Genomic DNA, 16,587 nt, shown 5'->3' on the forward strand with positions numbered 1-16,587 from the left:
GAACGATCCAGGTTAAATTTTGAACAAAGCTCTGTTTTGATTCATTTAAATCCTTTATCAAAAATGATCAGATTTGATACATTTTTCAATATTTGATTTTAAAGGACATATATAGTTTTTTTAAATACCTAACTGTTTATTGCAGAAATGTATAAAACAAATAGTACTGCAGTACATTTTTGAGGAGGTAATCTATGAATTCCATTGCCCGAGCTATGCTGGAGCATGTTTCTGAAGGGTGCAGCTGAGAGCCACGTCTACTGAGAAGGACCGTGGTAATTATCTGCACTCCCTTCATCATCTGGTTTGTTTAAATTCAAATTTGGACCACGTAGAGATGCAGTTGCCACGTTGACAGTTTTTTTTTCACATATAAAACAAATCCAGATGTTTTTGTTCTTAAGACACTGCCAGATAATCAGCTAAGGCACAAAGAACCGATTAATGAAGCAACGGATGGGTCTTTGTCAATAAATCAATGAACTCTGATATAATCCACAAACAGAAACATAAGTCGCGTTGCTTCATATTAACATGCAGAGTTTTGAAAATAGTGAGATAAATCTGCCCAAAAGACGCTGTCGATAGATTGTTCTGGTCTGCGACAGAGAGTGCATTCCAATAGAAAACTATGCATTTGATTTTCCACCCCGAACAATTTGAAGGGGGAGGGATAGACTGAGAGAGAGAGAGCCAGCCCACCAGGGATACCATTGCTTCATTTCCTGCCAGACTACTCTGAAGACTCAGTCTCTTCCATTGCCTCAGTCAGCCTGGTGCTCTCTCACTGCCACACAACCTTCTTCTGAGGTATGAACTATACATTTTTGTGTTGGTTTTCCAAGGCTATTTCTTTTAGAATTTCTGCCAATATTTTATGATTCGTGATAAGTTACAAAAGTAAACTGCCTGCTTGGAGATTGCCTGCCTTTATCCACTGCTTATCTTTTCTTGACAATCTAGTCTTTTGTTGGCGCTTATCTACAACTGTTACTGTCACTTCTGCATCTCGGAAATAAACTTCCACTCACTTACAATGCAACGTTCTTTAGCGATCTTTAAGTGTATGTAACTGTTAACAGGTATGTTATCACTGCTATTGGTCCACGGAATTTTTCTAAAGCAATCCCTTTGTTGTCTGCAGGAAGGGTGTAAGATTCGTTAACGTTTAGTGTTTTCTTGGTGAAATCGATCTGGAGGCTGTGAAGTTTAAGGATCGTTTTCCGTACTTAATTATTTTTTAATTATGTTTTTTCAACCTTCCGTTAGAAAACAGGTGGTTTGGCCCATTGGCGAGTAGGGTTCTTTTGTTTTAGGAAAGAGAACTTAACTCTCAGAGGTGGGCTTTCTTTTATTTTGTTCCGATTATAACATGTATTGGGAACTCCGGAGCAGAGAGAGCGAGTAAGACAGTACGTTTGACGGCTGGCTCCAAGTGATAAAGGTCTGTGGTACAGTAACTGAGATGTAGTTGTGTATGTGGCAGATCGGACGAGGAATCCAATGTAATCTGTTGCCACATAGACAAACAAGAGAGGGCGAGGTGGAGGAGGACCTGAACCCTCATTGCCTTCCCCCCGACAACAAAGAGACCACTCCCTTTTTGTCTTTTTATGGAAACTGTCAGTTGTAATTAAAACTTCTGTTTGAAGTGGTGGGAGAGGCTCAGGCCGCAATAGCAGCAATGAGCCTCCAAACCGTCCCTGGCTGGTTTAACTTGCTCTTGACACTAATCTGTGTTTTAAAAAAAATCTAATCTCAACGAATCTCTTTTAAATTAAAAAAAAGTTTAACCTGAGGCATTATTCAGATTTATGTAAATGAGTGTATGCATATCTAATTCAATGAACGTATTTCAAATCCTCACTTTTATCTTCTCAACAAAATGGGAAAAAAAGTTCCATCTGTTGTAATGTTGTCCCTTTTTTAGTGTAGAATAATTTTAAGTAAATCTGAAACTTTTCAAGATAAAGGTTTATCAACTGGAGTAAAACCCTGAAGTGTATTCCTCTTTAAATCTACACTTTGCCCAACGAACACTCACAGGGACGGTTTCAAGTATATTGAAACCATCTCCAATTTGCAGTTTGAGTGTAATTCTTTTGTAACCCAGCATTTAGAAGCTTATTTTAGCAGCCTCGGTTACATGGAGGGTGTGTAGGTCGGATGAGACATTGTGTGGCTCCTGTGGGTTGGTTATGGGGTATGTTTTTTTTTAAATTCATGTCCAATCGTTATCCAATCGTTACAATTCTTTGTCAAACGCCAGAGGTCACCCTGCACCAGTCAAGGATCACTCTGCGCCAATGCTCTTAGCCAAAAGGCCTAGAGCCACTGCACCGTTCCTGGAAGTACTGCAATACCAGGTTCGTGCCATGGAGGTGGATGGGTCAGGTCCCCCACACACCTCCGTGGAGGTGGATGGGTCACCAATCCCACCCACCTCCTGTCGATGGGGAATCACGGCAGGTGCAGGCATCTTGATGCCAGCGGCGCTTTTCAACTTCTGCCGAGAGTAATTATCTTCTCAACTCAAGGGGGGCGGGGGGGCTGACGTATTGACATGAGAAAACACCATGAAGAGAGGGGAGAATGGGGAGATGAGAGGCATCAGAAAGATGGGGACTGGAGGCCATTCGGCCCGCCGTGCCTGTGTTGTGCTATCCAATTAGTCCCACATCCCTGCTCCTTCCCCATAGCCCTGACCAACCCCCCCCCCCCCCCCCACCCCACCACACACACACACATACACCTTTTTAAGTGTATATCCAGTTTATTTTGAATCTGCTTATATCACCCTGAGCGATAAGGGAACAAAGGGTTATGGGGAGCAGGCGGGGACGTGGAGCTGAGTCCATGATCAGATCAGCCATGATCTTATTAAATGGTGGAGCAGGCTCGAGGGGTCAAATGGTCCACTCCTGATCCTATTTCTTGTGTTCTTATGTTCAGGCAGTGCATTCCAGATCACAAGCGGGAGGGAGTGTGCAGGAAGATGATACGGGAGTAATGCCCCTGACCCAGCAGGTTAAAATTAAAGCAAAATAGCTAATATTGGGGTGAAGCTTAATGCGTTCCATAACACACCATTTATTACAGACTAATACATTTTTGGCAAGTATCCATGTGCACCCAGTGTACATACTATACTGGTACCCTATATATGGACATAGACAGCTCGATGGGAAAACGGAGCAGTACAATATTATTCTGGAGCTTTTAAGTTTGCTAACTCAATAAATTATGTATTTCATTGTACGAAAATGCATGACATGAATTACCAGGAAAAGTCGCTGTTTTATTAAACTAAAATTGACTTTTAAACACTGTCTCAAAACCCGAAGCAGGTCGACTGGTCGAGGAGGTACGATCTGATTTATTTGATTTGTATATTAAATATATTTTTTTACAAAATAAACGATATATTGAAAACTATATACAAGGGCTCGGGCGAAAAAAGTCGGAGTGAGGGAGGCAGGAGTCAGTATTACCCAAGGCTACAAAACAAAGGTCAGAACTATTAAAAATGACATTAAATGACTCAACTCCTCTCAAATGAGCTCCTCCCATTTCCTACCTTTTTGGCTCCATCATTGAATATGGAACACCTCGAGTTTCAATGAAACAAACAACATGGCATGTCCTTTGGGAGAATCCCGCAATATCCCTATCGGTTTCAGAGACCAGATCCTATTAAATCCAGCAGCATCTGTTAATCTGGACGATGTGATTTTGCTCTGCAGGACAGAGCAGAACCAGGGATCATTACAGGATAAGAAGTGGGAAGTTTGTTTCAGAATTCCACAGGGTAACTGGTTGCTGATGTTGGATTTGATGTTATTTAAGTTGCCCCACATCATGCTCCAAACATCTGGAAACTAATTTTTATGTTTAATATAAAAACATACCCTCAGGCAATTTTATTGAATAACATGTCCTCTATTTTATTGAATCTTTCTGTATTTTAAGATTTATTGAGATGCAGTACGTTTTCATTATTTATCAGTAACGTGCTTTCAGGCCGTTATTTGCAATAAGTGGTTGCAGTATCACTGTTGAACTGAACTATTGCTCTGTCCGTTCCCACTTACTTCCGAAACGAGCATGTTGGCTTTGGGAGGGGGGGTAGAGAACACCGAGGGAAACGCAAGGATTTCCTGTACGACTCCACCACATGAAACCCATTCACAGGTCAGTATTTGGTGTTTATTTAGACTTTGAATTCAGACATGCCAACATCCTTGTCTCCCAAAGAAAACAAGGGCAGAAGAAAAGTATTTCTGTCACATCTGATACTGACATCTCTCCGCGCATCGGTCTCGTTTGAATCTTCGGAAGAATTTCCAAATGATACAAAAGACCGGACAGGATGGTCATTGTGTATGTGTGTGTGTTTTTGCACCTCTCCCTGTATTTGTGTCATACACGATTCCAAAGAAAGTACAAGTTGTTAGTCATGGCCGATGTTCACAGGCCGCTCCTTGTTCAAAGCCTCCCAGCTCAAATAAAGAAGGATGTTAGAACGAGGAGTTCTCTCAGTGTCCTTGACTGTAATGTGGACAAGAGCTTTTACAGACTTTCCATCGGGATGTGAGGCTGTCTGTCCACTTGCCTGGGTGTTCTGCTTGTATAATTAATTGGTGCCTGTCCTGCTAAATCACAGATGATTTGGAAATAGGCATTTTATCTTCAAATTGTTTTGTGTATTAACCCCTTCCCCACACACACATACACACAAACACCTAATCAGCAACAAACACTTGCACAATACAATGTCCAGACCTGTGAAAGTGCCGGTGGATCTAGTTTTTTGTTGTTGGAATTCTTCCAAGAAAGTTGAAGCCATTTTAACAGAGAGAGAAAAAACATTAGCAGCCAGAGTCTGTCGGCCATCTTCAGAGAAGGACACATCTGACGTGTGACGGCATCCCCTTTGTATATGGGAGGGGGCATCTCAGCTCCTAGGGCACCTAGCAACAGAGCGTCAAATCCACACCCAGACATCAAAGTCTCAGATCTTGAAGAGCTTTGTTTTCTGGTTTCGTAATTGACGTTAGTTCACATCATGCTCCAAACATTTTTATTGAATAAAACATCCTCTATTTTATTGAACCTTTTTTGTATTTTAGGGTTTATTGAGATACAGTATGTTTTCATATTGACCAGTATCGTGCTTTAATGAAGAAATACCCACAAAGGAATAATCTGACCCCTCAAAAAGATGGTACTTTACAGATCAGGCAGCACACTTTGGTAAGGCCTGGGGGCGATGTACTCACTCCTCCCTCTCCATATGCATGGTTCTGCCACTGATTTTCAGGCTCACTACTGATTACACTACTTTCTTCTGATAGGTACACCTTGTAACACAAAAAGAGATAATGCTCAAAGCACGGTGGTACAGTCTCACAAATGAGATGGATGTAAACAATTACACTGCACACACCTCATTATTATAACATTAAAAATACAAAACATGCCTTCAGCGAGGATAAACAGACCATTACAAATCCCAATAGAAAATGGTGCTCTTTGCTTTAATGGCTAACAGTAATTTAACAGGATAAAGCACTAATGGACAGAACAGTAACAGCAATAATAAATACCAACTAATTAGATATGTTTCCTGTTATATAAGGATGCAGTTTTATTGCAACTTTCATGTCTATCCAAAGTAATTTGATCATGCATTAAGGCAAAAGTGGCAGTATGACCCAGAAACCATTAAGTGCACTAACACCTCTGATACGTTAAACATTATTTTCAGCTCATTGTCCACAACAATTTATATAGTTAACGTGCCAAACATCTCATACACACACAACAATAATGTCATCAGATGGTGCTACAACGTATATCTAAAAATCACATGGAACGTTACAGTAAATTAATATTAATGAATAAGACATTGATCTTAAGCAATTTGAGCTCAGTGAAACTCTTTAGTGGTCCTGAAACTTTTTTTGGGGTGTGCCCGGTTGAAAAATTCTTATTGCCATTTGTATACCATTAACAATGAATATTGGTACCAGTAAATTAAGTCATCAGGGCAACTCCTTTAGATCCAGATATTGGCAAATATTTCAGGTAAAAATTACAGTTCACGTGCTGAATAAAATGTGAGACATGTTGGTGCATTCTATTTTGATTCAGCAAGTACAGACCAGTACTGTGTAGTACTGCAAGCATGCGTTGCAACCTCACTTGATTTATTGAATGTTACCTTTGATTTTGGATTGTTTTCATCTTCACTCCTGTGTTTATCACCCAACGCACTTGCAGCTACCCATGCATTTCCATTTTGACTTCAAAGCACACATCAACAGAATGAGCTGGAATAACAACACTAATCATTCAACAAATGGAGGGAGGGAGATTTATTATTTTACTTTGTGTATTTTGAATCTCGTTCATGATGAAGCAGACTTCTGTGGTTTTTAGTGATACCTGTTACGGCTGGGAGGGGAGATCTAAAGCTGAGAGAAGGCAAAAGCAAAGGGCGATCTTTTCTGGACCCCGAAATATTAAAGAAAACCGTGACCAGGTCTGGGGAGCTGGGCTTCCTGAAACAAAGGCAGGAATTCTTAATTTCGGTCAAAATGGAGGCTTATACTTTTTGATTTTTGAAATTGGTGTGGGCTTTAATCTGCCACTAGATGCCAATAGCGCTCATAGTGGAATACTGTGAATGTATTACTGAGGCATTGTGGAATAATGAATTTTCCAGACCCAGAGTGCGATAGACGGCAAGCTTTAGTTATACAGTCAAAATCAGGTCACTAAGAGTTCATATTCTGGAGCGCTTACCAAGGGTCTCCAGCTAAAACAACAATCCAACTATTTTTTCCATTTACTGACTGATCTGCATTATATTTCCCAGCATATTCTGATCTTGTTTCTAATTTGCATGTTTTAATTTTTATTTCTTCCCTGGGAATAATTTCCAGTCGTAATTGTGTAGCAATGAAGACAGAACGTGCATTTTACATAGCGTATCTTTCATTTCCTTGGGATTTGCCAAAGTGCTTCAACGACAATGAATTACCTTTTGAAGTACAATTACTTGTGTTTTATAGGAACATTCGCACCCAGCAAGGTCCCACAAGCAATAAGCAAGACATATGACAAGCTTAAACTGTTTTGGTGGTGTTGGTTGAGGGTTGAATGTTGGCAGGAGATAGAATTATCTACTCTTTGAATAATGCCATGCCCACCTAAAAAGACAGATGGAGCCTTTATTTAACATCTCATCTGAAAGATGGCACCTCTGGCTACTGTACTGCACGAATATATCAGCGTAGATTATGCGAGAAAATCTTAAGAGTATGACTTGAATCCACAGATTAACTGACTCAGGCAAGAATACGACCTAATTTTTGATGTCAGTTTGGATGTTAATTATTCATTTTTACCAAGTAGGTGCTGACGGTTGTCTGGCTAATTTTTTTTAGGGGGGGGGGTGGATATTTGTATGATGTTGTGAAACATTTTTACAAAATATTGTGACATAATCTTACAACTCCTGCCTAAATACATCACAACACAGTGAAAACCCATTGCATTACTTGCAAGTGATGTTGTCATGGTGAAAATGCTGCACAGCCTTTTTCCAGCTGTTCTACCTCCCTGCTGACAGAAGCCCTCTATAATACATCAGCATAGTGGAGCAGGGTGGATAAAGGGGAACCAATGGATGTGGTGTATTTGGACTTCCAGAAGGCATTTGACAAAGTGCCACATAAAAGGTTACTGCACAAGATAAAAGTTCATGGGGTTGGGGTAATATATTAGCATGGATCGAGGATTGGCTAACAAACAGAAAACAGGGAGTCGGGATAAATGGCTCAATTTCGGGTTGGCAATCAGTAACTAGTGGTGTGCGGCAGGGATCAGTGCTGGGACCCCAACTATTTACAATCTATATTAACGACTTGGAAGAAGGGATCGAGTGTAATGTAGCCAAGTTTGCTGACGATACAAAGATGGGAAAAAAAGCAATGTATGAGGAGGACACAAAAAATCTGCAAAAGGACATAGATAGGCTAAGTGAGTGGGCAAAAATTTGGCAGATGGAGTATAATGTTGGAAAGTGTGAGGTTATGCACTTTGGCGGAAAAAGTCAAAGAGCAGGTTATTATTTAAATGGAGAGAGATTGCAAAGTGCTGCAGTACAGCAGGACCTGGGGGTACTTGTGCAAGAAACACAAAAGGTTAGTGTGCAGTTACAGCAAGTGATCAGGAAGGCCAATGGAATCTTGGCCTTTATCGCAAAGGGGATGGAGTATAAAAACAGGGAAGTCTTGCTACAGTTGTATAGGGTATTGGTGAGGCCACACCTGGAATACTGCGTGCAGTTTTGGTTTCCATATTTACAAAAGGATATACTTGTTTTGGAGTCAGTGCAGAGAAGGTTCACAAGGTTAATTCTGGAGATGAGAGGGTTGTCTTATAAGGAAAGGTTGAGTAGGTTGGGCCTCTACTCAGTGGAATTCAGAAGAATGAGAGGTGATCTTATCGAAACGTATAAGATTATGAGGGGGCTGACAAGGTGGATGCAGAGAGGATGTTTCCACTGATGGGGGAGACTAGAACTAGAGGGCAAAATGTTAGAATAAGGGGCCGCCCATTTAAAACTGAGATGAGGAGAAATTTCTTCTCTGAGGGTTGTGGATCTGTGGAACTCACTGTCTCAGAGAGCTGTGGAAGCTGGGACATTGAATAAATTTAAGACAGAAATAGACAGTTTCTTAAACGATAAGGGAATAAGGGGTTATGGGGAGCAGGCAGGGAGGTGGACCTGAGTCCATGATTGGATCAGCCATGATCGTATTGAATGGTGGAGCAGGCTCGAAGAGCCGTATGGCCTACTCCTACTCCTATTTCTTATGTTCTTATAGTCCATCTCAAGCTAAATAGTAATATACAGTCGCCGTGTTTATTCTTTTGTAAAGAATATGTTGGATTGAGTTTGGAGGCAGCAAGAGTATTCGGTGATTTTATTGTCAAAAAAAAGTTGGTAGGAGAGGAAGAAATGTGTCTTTAAATAAGTATAAGCTGTAAAGTTCATATTAAATAAGATTTGATTTTACCAGAGTTCATTGTAATTACATCACGGATAGAGTTACATAGAATACACTGTACAGATAGGGTTCGTCAGGACTGGCTTTAATGGACCTGTTTTGAAAATATTTGGCTTGAAACGGTTTCGTAAAGCCAGTGAATCTGTAGACGTGGCAGCGGGTGTATTACCCTACACATGAACAGCTGGCAAGGATTCCACTTGATGTCCTCGTCTCTAAACACAGTTTGACGTTTTGCTGTTCCAACGTAAACAGACCCAAAGCCTATTTCCGTGGGTGCGGTAATCCTGTCAGTGCAGCCCATTCTCGCACACAAAGTGTTGAAATAACAGACTATTGGATGGAGGGAGAGGTTACATAACCGAAAATAAATATGTCTGGTCTAGCCCACTTAAGCGAATAAGTGCATGAGTCTAGCTCAGTAGTCAAAAACTGCACCCAGTGTGGATCGCAATGTATCTGTGTACCTGCTAACTATATAATAGTAAAATCATATTGAGCTCATTGTTTTCTCTTAGATATTGCTTTAGTACATGTATAGTGGCGGGGAGTACTGTTATGTCTGAAAATGTCCAATTCACCCTGCTGCTATTCTCACCATTGTGAATTCATTTCATCCTTCTCTTTGGAGCAGAGAAGGTTGAGAAGAGATTCGATAAAGGTGTTCAAAATCACAAGGGTTCTAGACAGAGTAGATAGAGAGAAGCTGTTCCCATTGGAGGAAGGATCAAGAACCAGATACAGATTTAAGGTGATTGGTAGAAGAACCAAAGATGACATGAGGAAAACCGTTTTTACGGTTAGGATCTGGAATGCACTGCCTGAAAGGGTGGTGGAGGCAGACTCAATCATGACTTTTAAAAGGGAATTGGTTAAGTATCTGAAGGAAAAAAATTGCAGGGCTACAGGGAAAGGTCAAGCGAGTGGGACTAGCTGAAGTGCTATTGCAGAGAGCCCCAGCACAGGCTCGATGGGCCGAATAGCCTCCTTCTGTGCTGTAGCAATTCTATGATTCTATGATTCCCTTTCTCTCTCACTAGAGTCCAGCTCTGCAATCATTACACTTCCAAACATTTCTGAAATTATTCTTTTAAATATCAAATAACCATATGTGAAATGTATTAGTTTTTGTATTGAAGCACACATAAAGACACTGGGTAGCAGCACAGATTGTGCATAACATTAGTGAACTGTGCTGTGAAAGCAAGAAAGAAAACACAGGAATTAATTACTTATCTTGGCTATTTCTGGTGTTTAAGAAGCAGTAAAGAAACATTGATATGCCGAATTTCTGGTTTCCAAGCTATAAATCTTAATGACTACTAAAAGTATTGCATGGTACCATTCTATTAGCTATTAAGACTGCTTTCAAATGCTACTGAATCTCTTAATTGCCAACCCCCCCCTTGAGCAGCACAAAAAAAACCCCGTTATGAACGTAAAACAAGCCTTTCCTAAATAAGCCAGACGAAACACAACGGAAAATGACCCTGGAGTCACTTAGTGATATCCTCGCTATCCAAACACTGACTCCAAGCTAAAAGCTGTGACCCGGCAGTGATCCTCCCACAAGCCAAGGCTCATAAAAGTGTCGGCGCATTTTCAATTTATCCAGCAATCCGATTAAATCTATTATATGTCCGAGTTCCATCTCTGGATACTCTTCACATGTTTTGCCTCTTGATGATGGGCTTGTTCTGTAGAGTTGAATTTTAATTTCTATAGAATATTTCACAAACCTCTTATTCTAACCTCCCCCAACATTGATTGCCTCCTCAGGGATCGGCAATTTTATTTGTTATATATAAGAACATAAGAAATAGGAGCAGGAGTAGGCCATACGGCCCCTTGAGACTGCTCTGCCATTTAATATGATCATGGACTCAGGTCCACTTCCCTGCCCACTCCCCATAACTCCTTAAATCCTTATCGGTTAAGAAACTGTCTATCTCTGTCTTAAATTTATTCAATGTCCCGGCTTCCACAGCTCTCTGAGGCAGCGAATTCCACAGATTTACAACCTTCTGAGATGTGCTTTCCTTTATCTTCCTGGAGTTATCGTCTGAATTTTTCATACCTGGATTCACCAAAAAAAATCCATTTCATTCTAAACAGAGACTTTTTGTGAATTGAGCTTTTCCTGGTTGGCATGAGGCTAAATCAAAAAAATTCAAGAAATAAAATAATGAAGTCATAAAATAATGAAGTCATAAAGCAAGAGCTTGCATTGATAAAAAAGCCTTTCATTACCTCATGATGTCCAAAAGCATTTTACAGCCAATGAAGGTAGTCACTGTTGTAGAAAACACAGCAGCCAATTTTCACTTAGCATGGCTTCACAAAGATTAATGAGACAAATGGGAGGATAATCTGTTTGAGTGATGTTGGCTGAAGGATAAATGTTGGCCAGGACACTGGGAAAATTTCCCTATTCTACTTCAAGTAGTGCCATGGGATCTTTTACATCCACCTGACAGAGCAGAGGGGGTCTCTGTTCTGATGAAGGGTCATTGACCTGAAACGTTAACTCTGTTTCTCTCTCTACAGATGCTGCCTGACCTGCTGAGTATTTCCAACATTTTCTGTTTTTATTTCAGATTCCAGCATCCGCAGTATTTTGCTTTTGTTTCTGTTTAATGTCTAATTTCAGAGACAGCATCTCTCCAAGAACTGCACTGATCCTTCAGTACTGCACTAACCTGTCAGCCCAGAGTATGTCCTCTAGTCTCGGGAGTGGGATTTGAATCCACAACATTCTGACTCAGAGGCAAAATTGGGAGAGATACAGCTTTAACATTGTTCTTTTGAAAATGGCACTTTGAAAAAGTAATTAGACCATACAACCCAGATCATTTGTAGTGAGAGATTAGCGTCAAGGATTTGAATTGACAAGGTTTCTGTGTGCAACAGTGAAACGCAAGGCACAAGCACCTATTTAGTGAATTGGGAAATTGAAACCACTCCTGGTACCACCACCCCATCGCAATTCTCTGGTCACAAAACCACTTATTCACTGTTTCTCCCCCACCCACTTTCTAACCCCAACCCTCCCATTTCCCCTTCCCTTCATCATCAACCTGATCACCAACTATTCCATGTCCCTTTGGCCCATTCCAACATCACCATCCAAATCCCATTCTGTTCCTCCAGGAGAGGTTTAGTTGAAAACCTCAACTTTTATAAGTTTAGAATCATATTTAGACAGGTAAACTATTCAGATACCTCATTGACCTAAAGAGTAATGCTTACAGATTGCCTACAGATTGCGCTGTTTAATAAAATTCCTTAACTAACACTTATTCACTCATTGAAACTGTGTTTGCTTTTGTACCTCCTCAGATCTCAAAATACCAAAATGAGGGCCTGGATCATTCTTCTCCTGTGCCTTGCAGGCAAGGCACTGGCCGCTCCTGTAAGTACTTGCTGTATTCACTTGTGATATAGGGCAAGTTGGGAGCTGTTATGATCTTGCATGCACCATATAGCATAAAGGGATTGTGCAGTCTGGCAAAGTGTATGTGTCATGATGTGCTACTACTTGCCCGAACTAGGTTGCACTTAGTATTCAGAGCTGAGTCATTAACTGGTTTCTCTCTAAAGGTAAACACAGTAGAAATCAAAGTGGTAACGGGCTCTTTGTGTGACACAAGCAGGCATTCAGAACAACACCCTCTTATTTAGCTACACTACTGTGAATATATTTGCTAATCACACGAAGATAGTTTCAGATGGCTGCCTTTAGTACATTACGTTCCTTTTCATTTTCAATGAAAGGAGTTTCCATAATGATTTGCCTTTTTTCTGATTCACTGCAATGCAGTGGTGGCCCTGGCAAGGCACATTCAGTTACACTTTGAATGCGAGCATTGAGGACAGAGGTTTTGAAAGCGATGCTTTACTGATCTGAAGAATGTTTGTTGCTTTGTTGAGCTTCTGACAGCTTTCCCTTTTTCCTCTACTATTTCACAGGAGGGTCTTGTGGCTGAAGTAGAGATTGTTGAGGAAGCAGAACAAGAGGTAAAAACAAATTTTGATGTAATGATGAGTTTGATATGAAGTGATTTTCCAGAGAAAAGCAAAATAAGTCCTGTAAATAATGAATTCCAGAAGTAACTGGCTAAAAAAATGACTGTGTCCTTAACCCATTATATTATGATCTGTAACAGCTGTTACAGGATTGGAAGTTAATATGAAGGTAGTAGTTATTCCCGCTTCTAAATATATCCTCATCTCAATTTACAGATTTCCATATTTTCTGAGTCCTAAGCTCAGTTGCTTCCTTTTTAAGGAGAGTTGCATTTGATTCAACTGTATCTGTCTTAAGATCCCCTGCAATAACATCTTGCTGTGCTTCATCTATTGAGATTATGCAAGACATTAATACTGATATCACAGTTATACCTGAGAGCTAATTAATTTCAAACCTTCAGTAGCTAATCAGCATTATGGATATCTCTATTAGGTCCTGGAAGACTGCCTTTCCCAGAACATATCCGGAGCTTTAAAATCCCTCAATATGAAAGTGAATCCCATTACTATCAGCATTGCTACCCAGCAAAATTACACATTGCTTCAAGACTTATAGGCTACACAACCTATTACACATCAAATCTGGTTGAGAATAGGATTGGATTGACAATTTTAAGGAAACCATGGTCTCTATCTTCTTGGAAAAATGGTAATACCACCTGTTGAACCTAACCTGTTAGGGTTGATAAATATAGCTTCGTAATGTTATACTGGAGTTTTCTATCAATTAACAATTGTAATATTTTCTTCTTTGGTGTTTTAACCATCGTCATTTATTTCTCTCAGGAGGTTAAGTTGGGGAGATTCCATGATAATAAAATGTTATCCAGTCTGTTGGAAGGAGTAGTAATGGGCTTTCCATTATTGGGCTGGTAATGCCCTGTGGGTGAAGGAGTTTATCTCTATACAGCATTTTGCCAATCTCTTGATAACTCTGTTCATGCCAGTGGATTTTCATGATGAGTTGTCAATAGATTTTGACACTGTTTCTGACATCTGTCCTTTGATTGACTTACAGGTAACAACCAAAGAGGTTGTTGTTGAGGATGCAACAGAGAATCCTGAAGTGTGCATTTGTAACAGTTGTGTTTGCTTTTCCTGTGTTTTATTTTTAATTTACTTTTTTTGGCGACCTCAAGGCTTGCAGGATTGGCACCTGATTTATGCTAGTAATCAGACTGAAATTCCAATGAATATTGCCAAACATGAATACTTTGTTAACTGCTGCTGGTAATACTGCTTGGTTGATGTGCTTTTAAGGATCAAAGACCCTTGGCAGAAACTCTTAAAATAGCCGACACTTCGCCCAGCACTCAACTTAGTCTAAGTGAATACTTACAGATGTCTAGGGGAAAATCAGACACACAAAGCTTCCATTTACATCTATACACAAATGTTCCATATAAAGCTACAGCATAATACCATCCACATTTTTGCAAATATGAAGCCACTCGCAACTACCCTTAGTGGTTATTTGAAAACTTATATATATGAACATTCAAAATTGATAGACAGGAAATGATCAGTTGGTTCATCTAGCCTGCCCCATACCATGATGGACATAGCATCATGACTAAACACTTCAAAATAGTCATTCGTGTACCCCAGAGGGGAAAATGGCATGTGGATTGGACATGATGTGATTATCTTATCCTCATACCCAACCCCTATAATCCCGCACTTCCATTTTTCCCACCTCCTCATCTCTGAATCTAAATCTTATCTAACAGGTGAAACCTGTGTGTGAAACATATGTTAAATATCTATACCCAGCATGCAAGCCCATTTGGTCAGATGCTGTGCACTGAATTTATTTTGTCTCTTTTAAGTATTTTGTGGATACAAGACTTTTAGAAAATACTTTGTTCCCTTTAAAGCGGGATGAATATCAAATATGTTAACAAGCAATTTATATTCAAATAGGCGTTGCCAGTTGGAGCAAATCCAGTCCAGATTGACGCAGGAGATTTTGAGGATGTTGAAGATGACACCAAGAGGGACATCGAAAGTGGGAGTAAGTAAAGTGGTGTCAGGATATTCTCGTCTTTGTGGGGTGACCCCATTTGTTTCTGAAATTTAATTTACCAAAAATTCCAACAAATCAGATCTTGGCTCTGTAAGCTAACGGTTGTGAAGACTTTAGCTTGAGATTTGAACAGTTTGAGAACCTTGGGCAGGAAATAGACACTAACAACATAGGCACCACTGTGCTCGATTGCTGACACCTTCCCATTTCCAACTCTTCCACGCAATGGTTTTCCACACATCTACCTTGGCTATACACATGAATTGTGCCTGGTCTCTACAGTATTTTTCAATTTCTTTTTAACTCTTAATTTTGTTTTGATATTTATTATGCATTTGCATACACATGGACAGGGAAGTAAGGAATAAAGCTACAGCATATCACCGTTAACATAAATAAAAATAAGGATATCATTGCCTTAAAGCGCTAGTTAGGGGTTTTATTTGAGGTGCAGTTATTTTCTGGAGTGATTTTCCAGTTGTAAATCACAAGATAACTACGGATAAGAAAGGCCATTCAGCTGATCTTAGTTTATCCATCTAAAATAAAAGTAACCTCCATTGTACCATTCAACTATCTCTTAAATGACTCCCAACATTTTTGACTGCACTGGTCATTCCAAGTGCTGACCACTCTTTGCATGAAAAACTATTTCCTGACATCAGTCCTCAATTTGCCTTTCACTAATCTGAACCTATTCACCAAGAGGTGAGAGTAGCTGGATTATTTGTAAATATGAGAAACACACCAGCATTTGCCTTCAGAGGTGCTTCAAACAGTTTCTTCAGTTCTAATGAGTACTTCCTGCAATTGTGGTGAGTTTAAATCACTCCTTGAAATTCAAGAAATCCCAAATGAAAATAACTGGGAGGGAAATCCGTTTGAGGGCCACAGATCTGATCTTTCATCAAAGTGTTTACTTAATGTAACTTTGAGATTTGACCTTACCTTCCTAGATCCATGTGAGGACTTCCACTGCAAACGAGGAAAGGTCTGTGAGGCTGATGAGAACAATGAACCCATGTGCGTCTGCCAGAACCCAACAACTTGCCCACCCAGCACAGTTGAATTTGAGAAGGTCAGGATCAAGCTGTTCCTAATAGAGAAACATTGCCATCACTGAAATCATTCACAATAGGATTGTGGTGGGGTGGGACAGGATTGTGGTGGAGTGGGACAGGATTGTGGTTGGGTGGGACAGGATTGTGGTGGGGTGGGACAGGATTGTGGTGGGGTGGGACAGGATTGTGGTTGGGTGGGACAGGATTGTGGTTGGGTGGGACAGGATTGTGGTTGGGTGGGACAGGATTGTGGTTGGGTGGGTCAGGATTGTGGTTGGGTGGGACAGGATTGTGGTTGGGTGGGGTGGGACAGGATTGTGGTGGGGTGGGACAGGATTGTGGTGGGGTGGGACAGGATTGTGATGGGATGGGACAGGATTGTGGTGGGGTG

The 16,587-nt window shown here is 40.4% G+C and overlaps 1 protein-coding gene across 1 annotated transcript in view; it reads left to right on the forward strand.

Annotated features, from left to right (window-relative positions):
- The first annotated feature begins 703 nt into the window (after window positions 1-703).
- The window catches only part of sparc (secreted protein, acidic, cysteine-rich (osteonectin)), a 28,736-nt gene continuing 12,852 nt past the window's right edge, over window positions 704-16,587 (forward strand). The window contains exons 1-5 of the mRNA XM_070878080.1: window positions 704-810; window positions 12,420-12,492; window positions 13,050-13,097; window positions 15,033-15,123; window positions 16,092-16,213. Of these exons, the coding sequence (XP_070734181.1) occupies window positions 12,436-12,492; window positions 13,050-13,097; window positions 15,033-15,123; window positions 16,092-16,213 (318 nt within the window). The 5' untranslated portion in view covers window positions 704-810; window positions 12,420-12,435. The remainder of the gene's footprint in view (window positions 811-12,419; window positions 12,493-13,049; window positions 13,098-15,032; window positions 15,124-16,091; window positions 16,214-16,587) is intronic.

The sequence above is a fragment of the Pristiophorus japonicus genome, chromosome 4, assembly GCF_044704955.1.
Source record: "Pristiophorus japonicus isolate sPriJap1 chromosome 4, sPriJap1.hap1, whole genome shotgun sequence".
In the NCBI taxonomy this organism is placed as follows: Eukaryota; Metazoa; Chordata; class Chondrichthyes; family Pristiophoridae; genus Pristiophorus; species Pristiophorus japonicus.